Raw genomic sequence first — 16,404 nt, 5'->3', positions numbered from 1 at the left:
GCCGCCTCGTCATCACCCGCCTCGTCGTCATCTGTATCCTCGCCGTCATCCGCCTCGTCGTCATCTGTATTCTCGTCATCCGCCGCATCATCACCCAACTCATATTCACCACCAGTCAGTCGTCTGATACCATCCATGTTCTCCTTCCTACGTCTGTCCCGTGCCACTGTCCTTACCTCATCTACGTCCCGAGATTGTGTTCCGTTTTGCCCCCGGCTTCCGGTCTCCTTCGATGCTCCGCGTGGGCCTTGGCCATTCCTAGCATATATTTCGGTTGAATAATTGGCGGTCGACCTCCGTGGTCTCTGGACCCACGGATCAATCGCCGGAGGGTGCTGCGGTGTCCGCACAGCCGGATACTGTGTCAAAGAAATGGGCTCAATTTCTGTGATTGGCGGTACTGTTGTTGTTGCCAACTCCTCCCCAACCCCAGCCACCAACGGCACTGGTGGTGGCTCCGGCGGCGGCAAGGGCAACGGTGGAGAAGGCACATTCGGTTGGCTTAGTGATCCACCACTCTTCCTCTGCACCGTGTGTTCGACTTGCTCTGGTTGTGTCGGTGGTAGAGGGAGCGGGTTCTTGCGTGGTCTTCCCCGCTTCGGGCGCTTCGCTTTTGCTGCGTCCTTGAAGCTGTTTGTATTCGTACGCATAAGCCCGATTTGTGTAAGCAAAAAGAACATGTTTTAGCACTTAGGTTATTTTCGTGAGTTTGCACCCCGTGTTCATGAGTTGTTTCTGCACTGTTCATGCCCGTTTGTCACACTTACTCTTTATTTTAGTTCTCACTTTTTGTAATACTTACCACAAGTTACCCGTCATGTGTCACACTTCTTTGGATTTTTAACCTTTGTTTTTCCCTTGATCTCTTTAGTTGCGTATTTCCACTGATGATCGCAACGTGAAAATCGATTTTGGAAACACACAAAACCAAACCTTGAACAAATTGTCATGTTGCGTGGTGATGTCTGCGGCATTCATACTTTTCATTGCTATTAATAATAATAATAATAATAATAAAGGCTGTATTACATAATAGTTGTATTAAAATTTCGGTGCCAGGGACTTGTCAGGTTTCAGGTGTTGAAATGTACACTATTGTCTGTAGTAGGCCTTTCCCAAATCGGCCATTTATTTTGGCCTACCGGTATTCGGCTTTTCGATCGGCTGAAAAATCGCCAGAATCGGCTGAAAATCTCCGTAAAAGGTGGAAATTCGGCTCTAAAGTCGCAGCCACCTTTCGCAGACTGATAATGGCTACAGAAATAGTATTTGCATGCTATTGAGGCACAAAAGCATCAATTTTCGGTGAATTCAGTGCGAAAATTGCGTATTCGGCTAAAAGATCGGTGATTTCTTCCAAACCACTATTTTCGGCCAATGTTTCGGCCGGCCGATTTGGGAAATGCCCACGGGCCGTGACGCAGGCGCGCACGAGCGGTAGTACTAGTAGTAGTAGTAGTAGTAGAATTTATTATTTTGATAGGGAAGGCCCTACAGACGTTGCCGTCTTGTTACAGGGAACCCTAAGTGCTCTTTACAGAGCGAAACAAAAACGGATAGATGCTCAACCTGACGACCGGTCATGCCCAGTTGCCCACGACCCTGCAAAAACATGTACATGTATATTCGGCGATTTCTTGGTAAAATCTCAGAATTCGGCCAAAAGATCGGCGATTTCTGAAAAGGCTACTTTTCGGCGAATTTTTCGGCCGGCCAATTAAATTATTTGGGAAAGGCCTAGTAGTATAGTCTGTAGTGTAGGCAGTGGCGGAGGCAGCTTCCGGTTCCGCGGAGCGGTGCGGCCGAAGGGCCATCTAAGGGGGGGGGGGGGTCTGGGGGTCGTCCCCGAGAATTTTTTTGGAATTTAGACGGCAAAGCCTGCACTCTGGGCGACTCCCTGTACAAAACCATACATCGAAACTTTTTCTCCCCGGTTTTGGACGTTCCACGTGGACCGACTTTTTGGGAAGTAAGTTGGTACGGCCATGGCCGTACCACGTACCAGTGGCGCCGGCCCTGCTGCTGCTGGCCTGGTAGGTGGCCAACATTTCCTTCATAAACACTGTCTGAGTACGAGTGAATACCAGCAAGACTACATAACCCCCCGGGGGCCCCAGTTATGTACTCTTGATACTCTTGATACCAGCCATGTCCAGCCATCATCATTTTTTTTAAAGGTTTTGAGGGCAGTATTCCTAAACCAGAAAAATAATAATACGTAGCGCAAAATAAAGAGAAGGAAAAATAATAACCGGTCAAGCGCTATGCATGCTAATACAAACAGAAGAAAAAAAAGTCAACATGTCATGTAGTCGTACTGCATGCATGGAATGACTTGTTGCATGATGAGCACGTGAGCTAACAAAGCAGCCAAACAGCCAAAGAGGCTTTGCAAACGCGTTCCCTTCGTCGAGTTTGTATGTCAGGAAATTTTCGAAATGGGTTGAACGCATCTCATGACAATCATGATCTTTCTGATTGAATACAGAATACGATACTTGTACTGATTTTTCTTTTGGCTATGTTTGTTGCTTAGTCCAGAACGTTGCATATTTCCCCCCGCATTGGGTTATAGTTTCTAGTGCGTCGTGATAGAATCCCTTGTGTGGCTATGGCGTGGCTAGTGGCATTCTCTCAGCCCTCTCACAGGTGTCTGAGTTTGACCGGATTAGTAGCATTGGTGCTGTTCAGTTCAGTGGCTGCAGTTAGTGACAAGTCCAAGTTCGACAAGATGGTCAGGTTTGAAAGCGGCTCGTATCGGCTAGGAACTGATGAGAAGGATGCTCGAGACGGGGAGGGACCTTCTCGATTAGTGTCGGTATGGCCATGACAACACAAGTCACAATTAAAAAAAAAAAGGTTGCATCCATTAATAATTAAAAACTTGCTTCACGGACGCACGTCAAACCTGCGGGAGGGTTATGTACTTTGACTGTGCTCATTCCTAATACACTCATATATCTCTTAGGCTGTCATCACACCACAGTACAAAGCGCTGTGTCTACTTCCACGCAAGGAGTTTTTGGTCGGTTGTCATGATGATCCGTATACGGGGTGAAAACGGTAGCAGAGGAAAGGGGAAACGTAGATGTGGTAGGGAAAGGGGGGGTATACGACTTTTTGGATGAACGTGCGTATCTCCCCCAGCCTTTTTACGAGTGACCTTGTACTTCGATGTACGTGCGTTCAAATTTCTCCAAAAACGTGACTGAGGTATGCGTCAAGAACCGTGCCTGTCTGATGACACAACCACCCGTTTTGGTTTTTTCACCGTAGATGTAAACGGGAGTCGGAGAACGACACATCGTCATCGACACATCGTCACCGTCACCACACTACGTTCACTGACTCCCGTTTACGTCTACGGTGAAAATTCTAAAACGGGTGGCGTGTCATCACACAGGCACAGAGTTTGCCCCGTACTCCGTAGACGTGGTCACGTTTTTGGAGAAATTTGAAAATTTAAGCTCACATACTAGGTCGCTTGGAAAAAGACTGGGAGAGATACGTACGTTCATCCGTTGTAGTTGTATACCCTCTCCATGCCACGTCAACGTTTTCCGTTTCCTCTGCTCCCGTTTTCATCCCGTTCATGGATCATCATGGCAACCAACCAAAAACTCCTTACATAGACGTAGATGAAGTGTTTTGTACCGTCGTGTGATGACAGCCTTATCCGTACCCCAAAGTTACAGGCACGGGCCACCTTGGTCCACCGAGCACCCGGCACCAGTGTATGAGTTTTAGTGGAAATATTACTACTCTTTGGAGTGTGGAGAGCCAATTTTTGTGGAAATGGTGACGTGATATGCCAGATCTCTGGCCCTTCCCCACTGATAATGTATGTGAGATTCAGAGTTAGGGACATTCCGAAGTTATTGGCAGTCACGGCCTGGTCCCATGAGCAATGAAAACTGATTCAGTGAACCGAAGGCGAAATATGTGGAATAGCATACCCGTACTTGCTCACACAAAAGCAGGTGTGCTTATATGCGAAATGTTGCTGTTATATGCAGAACCGAGAGGTTATTTTCCTCGCATATACCGGTGAGCACTTTCTTATAGTATGGATGCACTGAGAATCATAAAATGCACATGGCCCTTCACGGGTGCAGAGACCAGTCTTCATACACTTTCATGTGTGCTGATAGAGCTTGCATGGGCATTCCCTGCCAGACTCGGGTGAAAACTGAAAAGTTATTCTAACATACCGATGTGAGTTTGTCAACTGGTGAATCATGTAATAAACTACCCGGTGTTAACTGAAATAATTGATTGATTGTTTTGTTCATATTTTAGCACATGTGCTGGTGGTTAAGTGGACGCAGCATGTGCTTATAATTATGCGAAGAAGTTGCATATTTAATGCCATATTTGGTCTTGATGAGCTCAGCAAGGGAACCGAATATGGACCATATACTTCAAAGTAGTTGTACAGAACCATGTTTGGGCTGTGGCTATCATCATGTCTGTGTATATGTGTATGTGTGTTTGTGTGTGCGCCGCGCGCCCGCGCGTGTGTGCATGTGTGTGTAGTACCGTCACTGTGTACCGTAATTCCGCGCATATAAGCCCACGGGCCTATATCCGAATATAAGCCCACCTCCGTTTATAAGCCCATGGGCTTATAAACAGACACAAATGCAACTCGCGTGTCGATAAGAATTTTTCACAATCTGGACCCTCCTACCATGGTACAGCAGGTCAGTGCAGTTTACCAGTAGAGTATGGTAGACCCACTATGAGTACGGACTTGTACTTTTTCGTGAACCTTCAAAATTCGAATATTGGCCTATGGGCTAAAAAACGAACATGTTTTACTGGATATTTTATCCCCAAACTGCATTATTTCACATATAAGCCCATATAAGCCCATGGGCTTATATGCGCGGAACTACGGTATGTGAGTGTGTGTGCACGTGTGTGTGCGCATGTGTGTCTGTGCCCACGTGCACTAGTTTGGTTGGTCCTAATAGCAATAGTGCTGGGTGTGTTGCCATCAAGCTTTTGTGTGTGCTGGGTGTGTTGCCATCAAGCTTTTGTGTGTGCTGGGTGTGTTGCCATCAAGCTTTTGTGTGTGCTGGGTGTGTTGCCATCAAGCTTTTGTGTGTGCTGGGTGTGTTGCCATCAAGCTTTTGTGTGTGCTGGGTGTGTTGCCATCAAGCTTTTGTGTGTGCTGGGTGTGTTGCCATCAAGCATTTGTGTGTGCTGGGTGTGTTGCCATCAAGCTTTTGCTACTTGAACTGGTGTATTGTACCTGCCACCTTTGTTTTTAAAATATACTTACCTGTTGACTAATAAGTTACTTCTGGCGAGAAGAACTCTTGTGTAAATCAATGGTGCAAGTGCAGCCCGTAATTGTCAACCCAGAGTGTGGGGATTGCAGGGAGTGCTGGCCATTGGGCAGTTCAAAACCAATTGTCGTCTTTCTCCCCTCTCCCAGGGAGACGCGCGTGACCAATTTCTGGCAGTGAGCAGGTACAAGTGTGTGTGTGTGTGTGGGGGGGGGGGGGTGCATGTGTGTGTGTGTGTGTGTGTGTGTGCATGCGTGTGTGTGTGTGTGTGCACGGGCGTGTGTGTGTGCACATGTGTGTGTGCGTGTGTGCGCGTGTGCGCGCGCACGGGCGTGTGTGGTAGTGGTAACTAGTACTAAGTAAATGTATGGATTTTCCATGAGATTACATAAAATTTTCCATGAGATTACATAAAATTTTCCATGAGATTACATAAAAGGTACAAGGCATGCAATGGTAATAAAGTGCACTGGTGATTTGAGAAATTTGTGAAAATGTGTATTCTCTTCTTTCTCTCCACATGCGCAGGTAAAACCGTTTGAAATGGATCAGTACTCGGTGACAAACGAGCAGTTCAGAAAATTTATTCGGGACACCAAGTTCCGCACAGAGGCCGAGAAGTTTGGCTGGAGCTTTGTACTGGAGCCATTTGTGTCAGAAAAGATCAAAGCTACGATCAAGGAGAGTGTGCAGGTTAGTTGTGCTGTTGTTCAAGCATCAAGTAGGGATGTGTGTGTTGTTACAGTGTAGAGTAGGGCCTGGTATAGCCAAGTCACACCCAAATTCTGTAATTCTGAGATTGCAGCTACCATGCACCAATAATATGGCAACAAGCAAAGTGATTTGCCCATTGACAGCATATTCCAGTGAGTGCGTTCGATTACACACTTGAATCGATTCATGAATCGATTCAAGTGCATTCAAGTCGTTCGATTTTCATGTCATGAGCCCTGGAATCGATTCGGAATCCATTCACTCTATTCACATGGGGTGATGTGAATAGCGCGAATCGATTCATGAATCGATTCGCGCGTGCAATCGAACGCACTCGCTGTGGGCTCATAAGATCCTTTCATGGCGGCAGTTGAAACCAGCCAATCAGCCACAGATATTCTTCTTACACTCTCCAAAACCATGCTCTTCCACCAAGCTGCTATTCAGGCTGATGATGGCTTCACTGTTTTGCACTTCACTTGCCTTGATGAATATCATGTTACGATTGCAGGGTGCCCCATGGTGGTTGCCAGTGAAAGGAGCGTACTGGAGGCAGGTGAGTTCCTCTATGTGTGAACTGCAGTTTATGTCATGAGTAGACACATTGAGTTGATGTTGATACCCGTTATGTTTTACTGGTGGATAGAGGAGATTGCGGGTCTTGGACGGGACCACTTTGTGATGGGTCTGATCTTCTCCTCTCCCTCCATGTATACACTATATTTGTGCCATGATCCTTTAGGGTGGTGGCTTTCCTGCAGATACAGGGAAGACTCTGTCTGACTCTTACGTGATCTGTGGAAATTACTCCTGTATGTTTAGATCATAGGATCAGAGCGTACCTCACTTCCGCAATTCCGATTCTTTCATAATCATTTATCTGTTTTAGAGCAGATCCATGTTAGTAAGGTTTTGACTAAGGGATAAGAATGTCAGATATGCAGAACTCGCCAGAGGTGATGTAACGTGAACAGCATATGCTCATCACCTATAACTTTTTGTTGACGTCACCTTTTGGGGACGCATGACGCCAAGAGTACATGACCGTACATAAACCAGAGTGTGCTGCTTCGCATCTTTGTTGCATAAAACCGATCCCACGACGAAGTTATTTTGGTTTAGGTCATCAGAACCATAGAAGCCAGCCATGCCGTAGGTTCAGTGCTAAACCACCCTATCACGAAAGGGATAACGGGAAATCAGCGTCCGTTATTTCACTATTTGTACCACAAGCAGCAATGGCCGATGGAAATTAGGGGTCGTCCGCAATTATCGAAAGTTTTTTCCAATCCGTAGTAGCTTCAAATTTTTCCTCACCCACCCACCCCCCCCCCCCAGTCCGTAATAAAATATTATTGATGGACACACAACCCAATACTCGTCCATTCCTTTTTCGCTTCGGCAAAGAATACATCCTTGTTCGTCGTCTTGGACAACTGCCACAAGCAATTTATTGTTCTGTAATAATCAGAGTCACCAGCGGTTTTGAAAAAGGGCTGCTTCTTCACCGCCTTTCCAAACAACGTCGCCTGTCTGGACATAGTCAATAACAGTCGTCAGCGCCAGCGCTAGACGGAAGGACTCCAAAGGAGTGCATGGAAGACGGTACTCTGGACGAAGGAGACAGTGAAACTCAAAAATAGAAGGGTCAACTCGCCGTCGAATGCGCCGAACTGTATGATCCCCGGCCAGGAGCAGCCAAGGAAGCGCGCGCGGGGGCGCAGAAACTGCCAGAACTACAAAAATATTTGTAGTAGACAGTTCGCGCGCAGCCGCGCGTGGAAAACAGGGGCTACACGTAGACGTACACGTGGCACGCGCACGTGTCATTTCGGAAGTTTTTCAATCCGTAACTGGCCTTGACCCACCCACCCACTTTCGAAGCTACTACGGATTGGAAAAAACTTTCGATAATTGCGGACGACCCCTTACCTTGGTGTTACTGTAAAATGACTAGCATGTGAAGCGGCGGTGCTAGATGCAGCTAAGGTTACAAGTACAGTAAAACCTGGTGTAAGTCACCTCTGCTTTTAGCGACCACCTGCTTTTAGCGACCACCTGCTTTTAGCGACCACCTGCTTTTAGCGACCACCTGCTTTTAATGACCATTTTTCCAGGCACGGACAGTTCTACACAGAAACTGCACCGGATACAGTGACCACCTGGCTTGCACGGCCAGCGACCGACTTTGTGTGTACCAAGTGCCATCTTGGCTGGCAGTGTTGACAGCCACAGAGTTGAAGTGCGCTCTGAAGCAAGCGCATGTAGTGAACAGAGTGACAGTGCAGGATGCCCAGCATGCACTTGAGTGAGGTGTGCTTTGCCTGAACGAAGGCATTCTACACGCCACACCTGTCAATATGAGTACAATCACGGAAGTACGTGTACAAACATGCACATGTATGTACACAATCCGATATGCCACGAATGTATGGGACCTGGTTCTAAAGACCACCTGGCTTTAACGACCGCATTTGTTTGTACCGTAGGTCACCGTAGGTCACCGTAGGGTGGTCACTTAAACAAGGTTTTACTGTAGTCACTGTTCATGTACCTAAACAAAAACTTCGCTGTGGGATGATTCTCCTGGACCTTCACACTCTGGTTTATGTGCTGTGCTCTGGATGACACATGTAGTACGAAGCACATGCTGGGCGCCGACCTTTGCGAGCTTGTGTTTTTGGTGCTTTCAAAATGGAAATTTGTACTTGTAATTAGGAGTGAAACGGTTCGGGTAAGGAACCGGTTTTAGAACCGCCAGCTGAAAAGAATCGGGTACCCGTTCTGTCAAATTTCGAACCGAAACTCGAAAAATCTCGTTCTTGTACAAATACAATCATACAGTCATGTACACGTCAAGTCTACTCAAGATGTTAAATGTCTTACCTTACGATCCCCACTCTTCCAAAGAGTTCTCTGGTCATTACGGAGGATTAGCAAGACGAAATTCGCGTTCGCGTTCGCAAACATTTTTCAGTTGGCGAACTGGATTGCGAACTTTCGCATTTTTCGTTCGGAAAAGTAGTCGGAACACGAATCGCGGATTCGTGTCAGGGCAGTCATAAAATTGACCACACTGTACTGTCTGTGCACAATGTACGTCGTGTCAACGTCATGCATGTGCGAATTCTGTTTGCTGATCCTTCTCATAACGCGAATTCCGTCACTGAGTTGGACTTTCCTTGGAGAGCGAACGCGAACGCGAATTTCGTCTTGCTAATCCTCCGTATTATCTTCTTCGCACTTGGACTCTCCGATGTCTCATTCTTGCTCGTAAAAATGTTTTTTCTAAAGAATAATTGTCGCGAACGCATTTTGTCGGTCTGGAGAAAAGAGTGCATGGAACCGATACCCAAACCGTGGGAAACAATGCTGGCATTCGGGTACCCGAACATGAAAAACCTGGAACCGTTTCGCCCCTACTTGTAATCCCACTACTGTAGATTGTTATTCCACTCATTGTGCAGGGTTAGTGAAACCTAGCCACGCTCACATCCCACTCATTGTGCAGGGTTAGTGAAACCTAGCCACGCTCACATCCCACTCATTGTGCAGGGTTAGTGAAACCTAGCCACGCTCACATCCCACTCATTGTGCAGGGTTAGTGAAACCTAGCCACGCTCACATCCCACTCATTGTGCAGGGTTAGTGAAACCTAGCCACAGGGGCGTAGGAGGCAGTTTAATATTGGTGCGGCGAAATTGTGAGAGGGGGTCCGGGGGTCGTCCCCCGGGATTTTTTTGAAAATTGGGCCTAAAAGGCCATATTTTAATGCTGCAGAATAATATGAGAAATAAGAATATGCATGCTGATGATACACCGCATTGTCGATGTAAAACATGGTACCTTTACAAGAGTCGACAAGCCATCAACAAGGTTGAAATGTTAAAAAAAAAAAAAAATTCGAAAATTATTGGTCCGGCGACCGCCGGGCCTGCCGGACCGGTTCCTACGCCCATGAGCCAGGCTCACATCCCACTCATTGTGCAGGGTTAGTGAAACCTAGCCACGCTCACATCCCACTCATTGTGCAGGGTTAGTGAAACCTAGCCAGGCTCACAACGCCACTGAAATATACACGTAGCACATGACCCGTATGGTATGATTAATGATCTCCTGAAAAGTAGACGTCAACCAAAAGCACACCATGGGCCAAACCTGGGGTGTTGGACACTCTTGTTTGTGTAGTCTTGTTAATACCAATAACATGGACTGCTGCAACCCTCAAGCAGTTCATGGGTGGGTTTTTGATCTGTTTTTGGTGTTGTTTTGCTTTTTCATAGCCGTTTGGCCCTGGCTCGTCGATCAAGGAAATGATGCACTATCCCGCAGTGCACATCAGCTGGAACGACGCCACCGCCTACTGCAAGTGGGCAAAGAAGAGACTACCCACTGAGGCCGAGTGGGAGTTTGCTGCTCGTGGTGGTGGCCAGCAAGGTAACTCCATAGTTTTTTTCTTACTTTTTACCGACATTCTAAATCTCCGGTGGAAGGACCACCCGTTTCCTTGTGCCATAACTGGCATTAGCAATGTGTGTGTGTGTGTGTGTGTGTGTGTGTGTGTATGTGTGTGTGTGTGCCCAGCACAAGTTGCTATGGCTTCTGCTGTAGCATCGCTATCATCGCCTCCGGCGATGGGCGTCCAATGGTCAATGGTGTGTGTGCCCACACTCCTTTTGCTTGGTGGATTCTTTCGTGGACAGTGTTTTTCGTGACGTGAAATTTTGAATTTTTTTCTTTCCTGTTCATTTTCAGTCGTTGTCACTGTAGCTGTCAGGTTGTTGTTACAGTACAGCAGTCGTCCATTCTGCTCCATTGTTTCATCTGTTTTGCCAGTTCTGCTAGCTGATTCTCTTCATTTGCCACTGCCCCTCATAGTGCTCATGCTTGGCTGGAGGGCGGCGTGACCCGTTTAGGGTAGCTGTATCATAGTAGTAGTAGTGTGTGTGTGTGTATGTGTGTGTGTGTGTGTGTGTGTGTGTGTGTTCTATGTCTCATATTCTTGTGTGCATGGTGTGTGTGTGTGTGTGTGTGTGTGTGTGTGTGTGTGTGTGTGTGTGTTGTTAGTTTAGTCTCAAAGTAACAGCACACCCTGTGAGTTCTGCATTGCTGGATATATTATCACTATTGTGGTATCCTATCAGAGCAGCATCTCTCCCAAACACCCCAATCGTTGATTTCTAGCTTGAAAATGGACTACAGTTGTATCATGGCATGATCTTGTCATGCAGAACTGAACCGCAGAACTGCTTGCAAAATAATGTATGTTACCTTGCAAACATATTATTTTGTCAGTGTATATGTGCATGCTTCGAGGAGAGCTTTGTATTTGAAATCTCCTTGTTCCATCAATTTTATTGGCATCTGGAGATGGGGCCAACATAGCCTGTCCGGGCTTGAGGTTGATTTTTAATGTCGAGAAATGTGCAAATAAGTACTCAGATGGTGAGCCAAGGAAAATATTAATTAAATGGAAACAAGGAAAACGGTGGGGCACAAGTTGTGCGTTAGAGTCCACCAACTAAACCAGGTTTTGTCAGACGTGCACAAGGTAGCACCAGACTGACAAGGAGTACTGAGACATTCCACGGCAAGGACATGCATACTTTCCCCCATAATCCCCAGTTATCGACCCCCCCCCCCCCCGCGTATTTTCTGTATTCTTTTGTTTTTGTGGAGCGCTTCAATTGCAATGAAGCCGACACCCTATGGTCAGTTAAGCTGCCCCTGCCTCTCCCCCACTCCTGCCATTCCATATGTCTCATCATCAAGGCACAGTGGAATGCTGGCTTGGTACGGCCATGAACCTTCCAAGTTGGAAGGCCGTTGGTTAGCACTGTCGAGCAGTGCTCAAGCTCACTTCCTTGCCGTGGAATGTCTCAATACTCCTTGTCAGTCTGGTGCTACCTTGTACACGTCTGACTGTTAAAACTTGACCTGGTTTAGTTGGTGGACTCTACCGTATACTTTGTGCCCCACCGTTTTCCTTGTTTCCATTTTTAAAAATATGGGAATGCTCGAAATTGATATGCCTTCTCATATGTACATGTGTCCTGTCTGTTTTGCTGATAGGGAAGAAGTATCCTTGGGGAAACAAGTATGAAAAGAAGCGCATGAATATATGGCAGGTGAGGAAATCGATATTGTAATGCTATGAAGGGGAGATCTGGTATCTGGTGATTTATGTTTGTTAGAATTGTCACCCTGTGGTCGTTGTGTAGACCGACGGACAAGAAATAATTATACTCTGACGAAAATACCGGGTTGGGAGATTTATTGAAAGGCTGAAAGACAGATTCTGATCAACTGGATAAATATTCTCTGGATAAAATACTTCTGATTGTATTCTGGACTGAGAGAGAAGCCTAACTACTGTAACATGTAGTTCTCTGTGAAAAGAAAAATCATCTGCCTGGACGAAGGAGCACCTGGTTTCTTTTTCTCTGTGTGCTGACCTCTAGGTATAGAAAAATAAGTATGGCGGTTGTACGCGAGAAAAATCTCATGCAAAAAACTACACGAAGGTACGTCCGAAAGTACGCAAAATAAAGAATTTGGAATCTCCGTCGTGAGATTCGTGACACTCCCACAGGCAAGAGAATAAGAAAGAGGGAGAGGGAACAATGAACCGTGTCGGTACACACGATCAGATACATGAAAAACGCAATCCGAAGTGTGTCGGCAAAGGCACGAAGACAGAAAGAGAGGGGAAACATGCTAGAATGTTAGTTTGACGAATGAGACTAATTCCTTATCTTTCATGTCCTTGATACCCTGGCGACAACGGTCAGCAACACGGTGCGTAGGTCTGGCGACTGGCTGTGGGTTCCTATTAACTGGAGTCTGCCGAGCTGCAGGTTCTGTTGGTGGCGTTGCATTCTGTGGTATTGCAGGCTTTGCTGTTGGTGTTGTTGGTTCTGGCATGGTCTCGAGTGGGTAGAGCAAGGTAACAGGTCTTCTGATCAGTCGGTCCGTTCCAGACACTCTGACTGGCTGATCTGATCTCTTGATCTGAGCTGCTGTGTACCTCCACTATTCGACCAAGTTTCCATGACTCATTGAGGCTCTGGGTAGGTGAGAGGTTTGGCTCGATTTTTGCTTGTTCTGCGAGCTAGTCTGAACACGATCAGATTCTGAATGTGCTGTGCCCTGTTCTTCTGCGACTCTTAGCTTTAACTGTCGCAGTGAACTGACTTTCCACTGAGTTGGTTTTCGCAGTTCAAGCTGCAGCATGGTGTGCTGAGGGAGTTTGTTCAGCATGAGAGAGACAAAGATGTCTTGACCAACGTCTTGACCAAGTGCTGCGAGACCGCGCAGATGTTCCTCGAGTTCGTAGTGCAAGTTGTGTAGTGAGTGTGTCTTGTTAGACGCGGATGGCAGATTCATCCAAGCAGAATACATAGTGTGCGTGTATGGATTTCTGTTTAATCCATATCGTTCCTTTGGCACATTCCACACTACCCGATGTTTGTCTTCCGATATCCTGCCACAGCTTCTTTAGCCGACCCCACAAGGCATTCTTTCAGACTTAATTTTTGAATATCAGAAATACGTGAGTTGTGGACAGTCGCAACAAACACATCGAAACACTCTTGGGATTTCAAAACAGAGCCATCGAACTTGGGTAGGTCCAGCTTGGAGAGCTTGGTCTCAGGTGAGACAGTGTGGTGAGTGTGTGTAGTGGGTTGCATCACGGCTGCCGTATGTCTTCTTTTTTACGGACTTGCAACTGGTTTAGAATGGATTTGAGGAAGCTGGTGCGATGGTTACAATCTACATCTAGCAGAAGCAATTTTTCGAAGTCAACCCCCGGAGATAACAGGGATCAGCTTGAAGTTTTCTGAGAGTATCGCACACCCCCTCAAAGACAACAACAGAGTCATTAAACGTATTAATAAATATACTTTTAAACCTCTTCCATTGTAGTCTCCAGATCGTCATCGGACAGCTTGCGCCAGTCATCATACAAGAGACTCGCATGCTCATCTCGTTCCAAGAGGTCTGCGTAAATGTGACTTCCCTCAAATTTTCCAAAGCAACCCAATGAAATAGTGAAGGTACTCACAGTAATATGTTTGTATTATGACCTGGATACTGAATGAATATCGTAGTGTATGCACTCATATTATACATGAATACCAGGCTATAGAACGCTTCAAAATGGGCTTGACCACTGCCTTTTAGTTATACAAGTCTATCCCTCCAGTAACTTGCGAAGATATTTCGGAAATATCGCGGAAAAAGTTGCCAGGTAAAATGCCACAAATTGCGGGGAATATTGCGGATTTTGTGAAACGTTGCGGGATTATTGTGGTAAAATTGCGGAAATTGCGGAAATTGCGGAAATTGCGGAAATTGCGGAAATTGGGGAAATTGGGGAAAGGCCGATATTTGGTACTTGTACTGTAGTGCGGTACGATGTACGAGTCGTACAGCATAAATCATGTACGAGTCGTACAGCATAAATCATGTACGAGTCGTACAGCATAAATCATGTACGAGTCGTACAGCATAAATCATGTACGAGTCGTACAGCATAAATCATGTACGAGTCGTACAGCATAAATCATGCATGAGTCGTACAGCATAAATCATGCACGAGTCGTACAGCATAAATCATGCACGAGTCGTACAGCATAAATCATGCACGAGTCGTACAGCATAAATCATGCACGAGTCGTACAGCATAAATCATGCATGACAAAACAGAACGTGTGCTGTACTGTACTCGATTGCGACTGTGATCAACTGCCTCACAGGTGCTTGCAAGACAGCTTTCCTCCATCCTCGGACAACGCTCAACGCGAGCCTTATTTTGTGACTTGTCAGCCGCTGATTTGCCCAGAAACTTCTCCATTCTGGTGTCGATCTCACAAGAAAACTACTGACGAGCTTGAAGAACTAAACAACATCGAAGAAAGACTCGAATATCGTGGTTGCTTGTCGAAATATCGCGATGCTTTTCAAGTATCAAGGACAGTTTTCTACAAAACGTGGATGATTTTTCAAATATCGCGGATATCGTGGACTTTTGTTCAAATCGCAGAAAACAACGCGGCTGCGGAATCCCAAGTTTCTGGAGGGAGAGACAAGTGCACCTCTATCTCTCCCTCTCCAAGCCAGCCATTGACAATGCACATCAAACGACTCCAAGAATAAACGGGTTCGGGGACTGGTGAAATTTGGCATATGGCTTCCATGGTAGAGCTATTTTCAAATTTTCATTTCTTGTTTCCTGTTTTGTTGTAAAGGGTGAGTTCCCTGACACCAACACTAAGGAAGATGGCTACCATGGTGTGTGTCCTGCAGATGCATTCAAGCCTCAAAATGAAAAAGGTAAGACTCATTGTTCATCAGTTTGAGGCAATGAAAAGGGAAAAAAAGGTCTGGAGGAAAATTGACTCTCACCACCAGGACTCGACTCCCAGTCAGGGACCTTTGCTATAGGCCAGTGGTGCTCCAACTACTGAGCTATAGTCCACATGGTCGTCAAAGCTGGTCCGGCTAGCCCGACTTGAGCCGAACGAATATTCCGGCAATTTTTTGCTTTTCATTATTGAAATTCACTGGAGTTAAATGAATACACTTTCAAGTTACTGGAGTGATACAATCGTATTATGTTATTCCCGTAGCTATGCAAAAGACGTTTAATACTTCAGTAACGTCTGGCGCTAGCCAGGGTCCACACAGCTTTAATTCCGTGTGTGTTTGTGTGTTTGTGTGTTTGTGCCGTCGGCATGTCTGCATGTTATACATTTTTCATTTCTCCTATTGTTTTCAAGACATACTGTAACCTGGGATTCGAACCCGCACTATCGACCTGCATGCATTCCCCCGATACACTTCGCATACATACTCATTCATCCAAGTTGCTTCACGTTATGATCTTGCATTTGAAAGCCCTATTTGAATATTGCGGCCAGCTGTATGTGGCCAGCTGTGTTTGATGGTACGGTACGGGACAGATACGGGATAGCGCCAGGCGTGACACAAACACACAAACAAACAAACAAACACACAAATACCAAATTAAAGCTGTGTGGACCCTGGCTAGCGCCAGACGTTACTGAAGTAACGTCTTCTGCATAGCTACGGGAATTAAAATTTAATATGATCACACAATATTACGAGATCAGCAGGTGGATACTCTCGTACATGCACATGCAAACAATACAAGCGATTTTGAAGTAGGTAGCTGGGAAGAAAGGACTGACGGCTAAACATCAGCATAATTACACATGGTTTTATCGATCGCTAAAGAGAAAGAAGAAGAAGAAGATGAAGAAGAAGAAGAGGGCATTGAAAAAAAGAAAAAAAGAGGACATTGAAGCCGCGGAATTGGAGCAAATACATGTACAGTGCATACGTGTACTGTATCTGAGGAGGAAAGACCACT

The 16,404-nt window shown here is 46.0% G+C and overlaps 1 protein-coding gene across 1 annotated transcript in view; it reads left to right on the top strand.

The window, feature by feature from the left end:
• The first annotated feature begins 2,419 nt into the window (after nt 1-2,419).
• LOC135821749 (inactive C-alpha-formylglycine-generating enzyme 2-like) overlaps nt 2,420-16,404 on the top strand; it is a 29,413-nt gene continuing 15,428 nt past the window's right edge. The window contains exons 1-6 of the mRNA XM_065334749.1: nt 2,420-2,818; nt 5,823-5,987; nt 6,520-6,564; nt 10,292-10,445; nt 12,081-12,136; nt 15,260-15,344. Of these exons, the coding sequence (XP_065190821.1) occupies nt 2,612-2,818; nt 5,823-5,987; nt 6,520-6,564; nt 10,292-10,445; nt 12,081-12,136; nt 15,260-15,344 (712 nt within the window). The 5' untranslated portion in view covers nt 2,420-2,611. The remainder of the gene's footprint in view (nt 2,819-5,822; nt 5,988-6,519; nt 6,565-10,291; nt 10,446-12,080; nt 12,137-15,259; nt 15,345-16,404) is intronic.

This window comes from Sycon ciliatum, chromosome 1 (assembly GCF_964019385.1).
Source record: "Sycon ciliatum chromosome 1, ocSycCili1.1, whole genome shotgun sequence".
Classification (NCBI taxonomy): Eukaryota; Metazoa; Porifera; class Calcarea; order Leucosolenida; family Sycettidae; genus Sycon; species Sycon ciliatum.
This window is presented reverse-complemented; position numbering and strand designations above follow the sequence as displayed.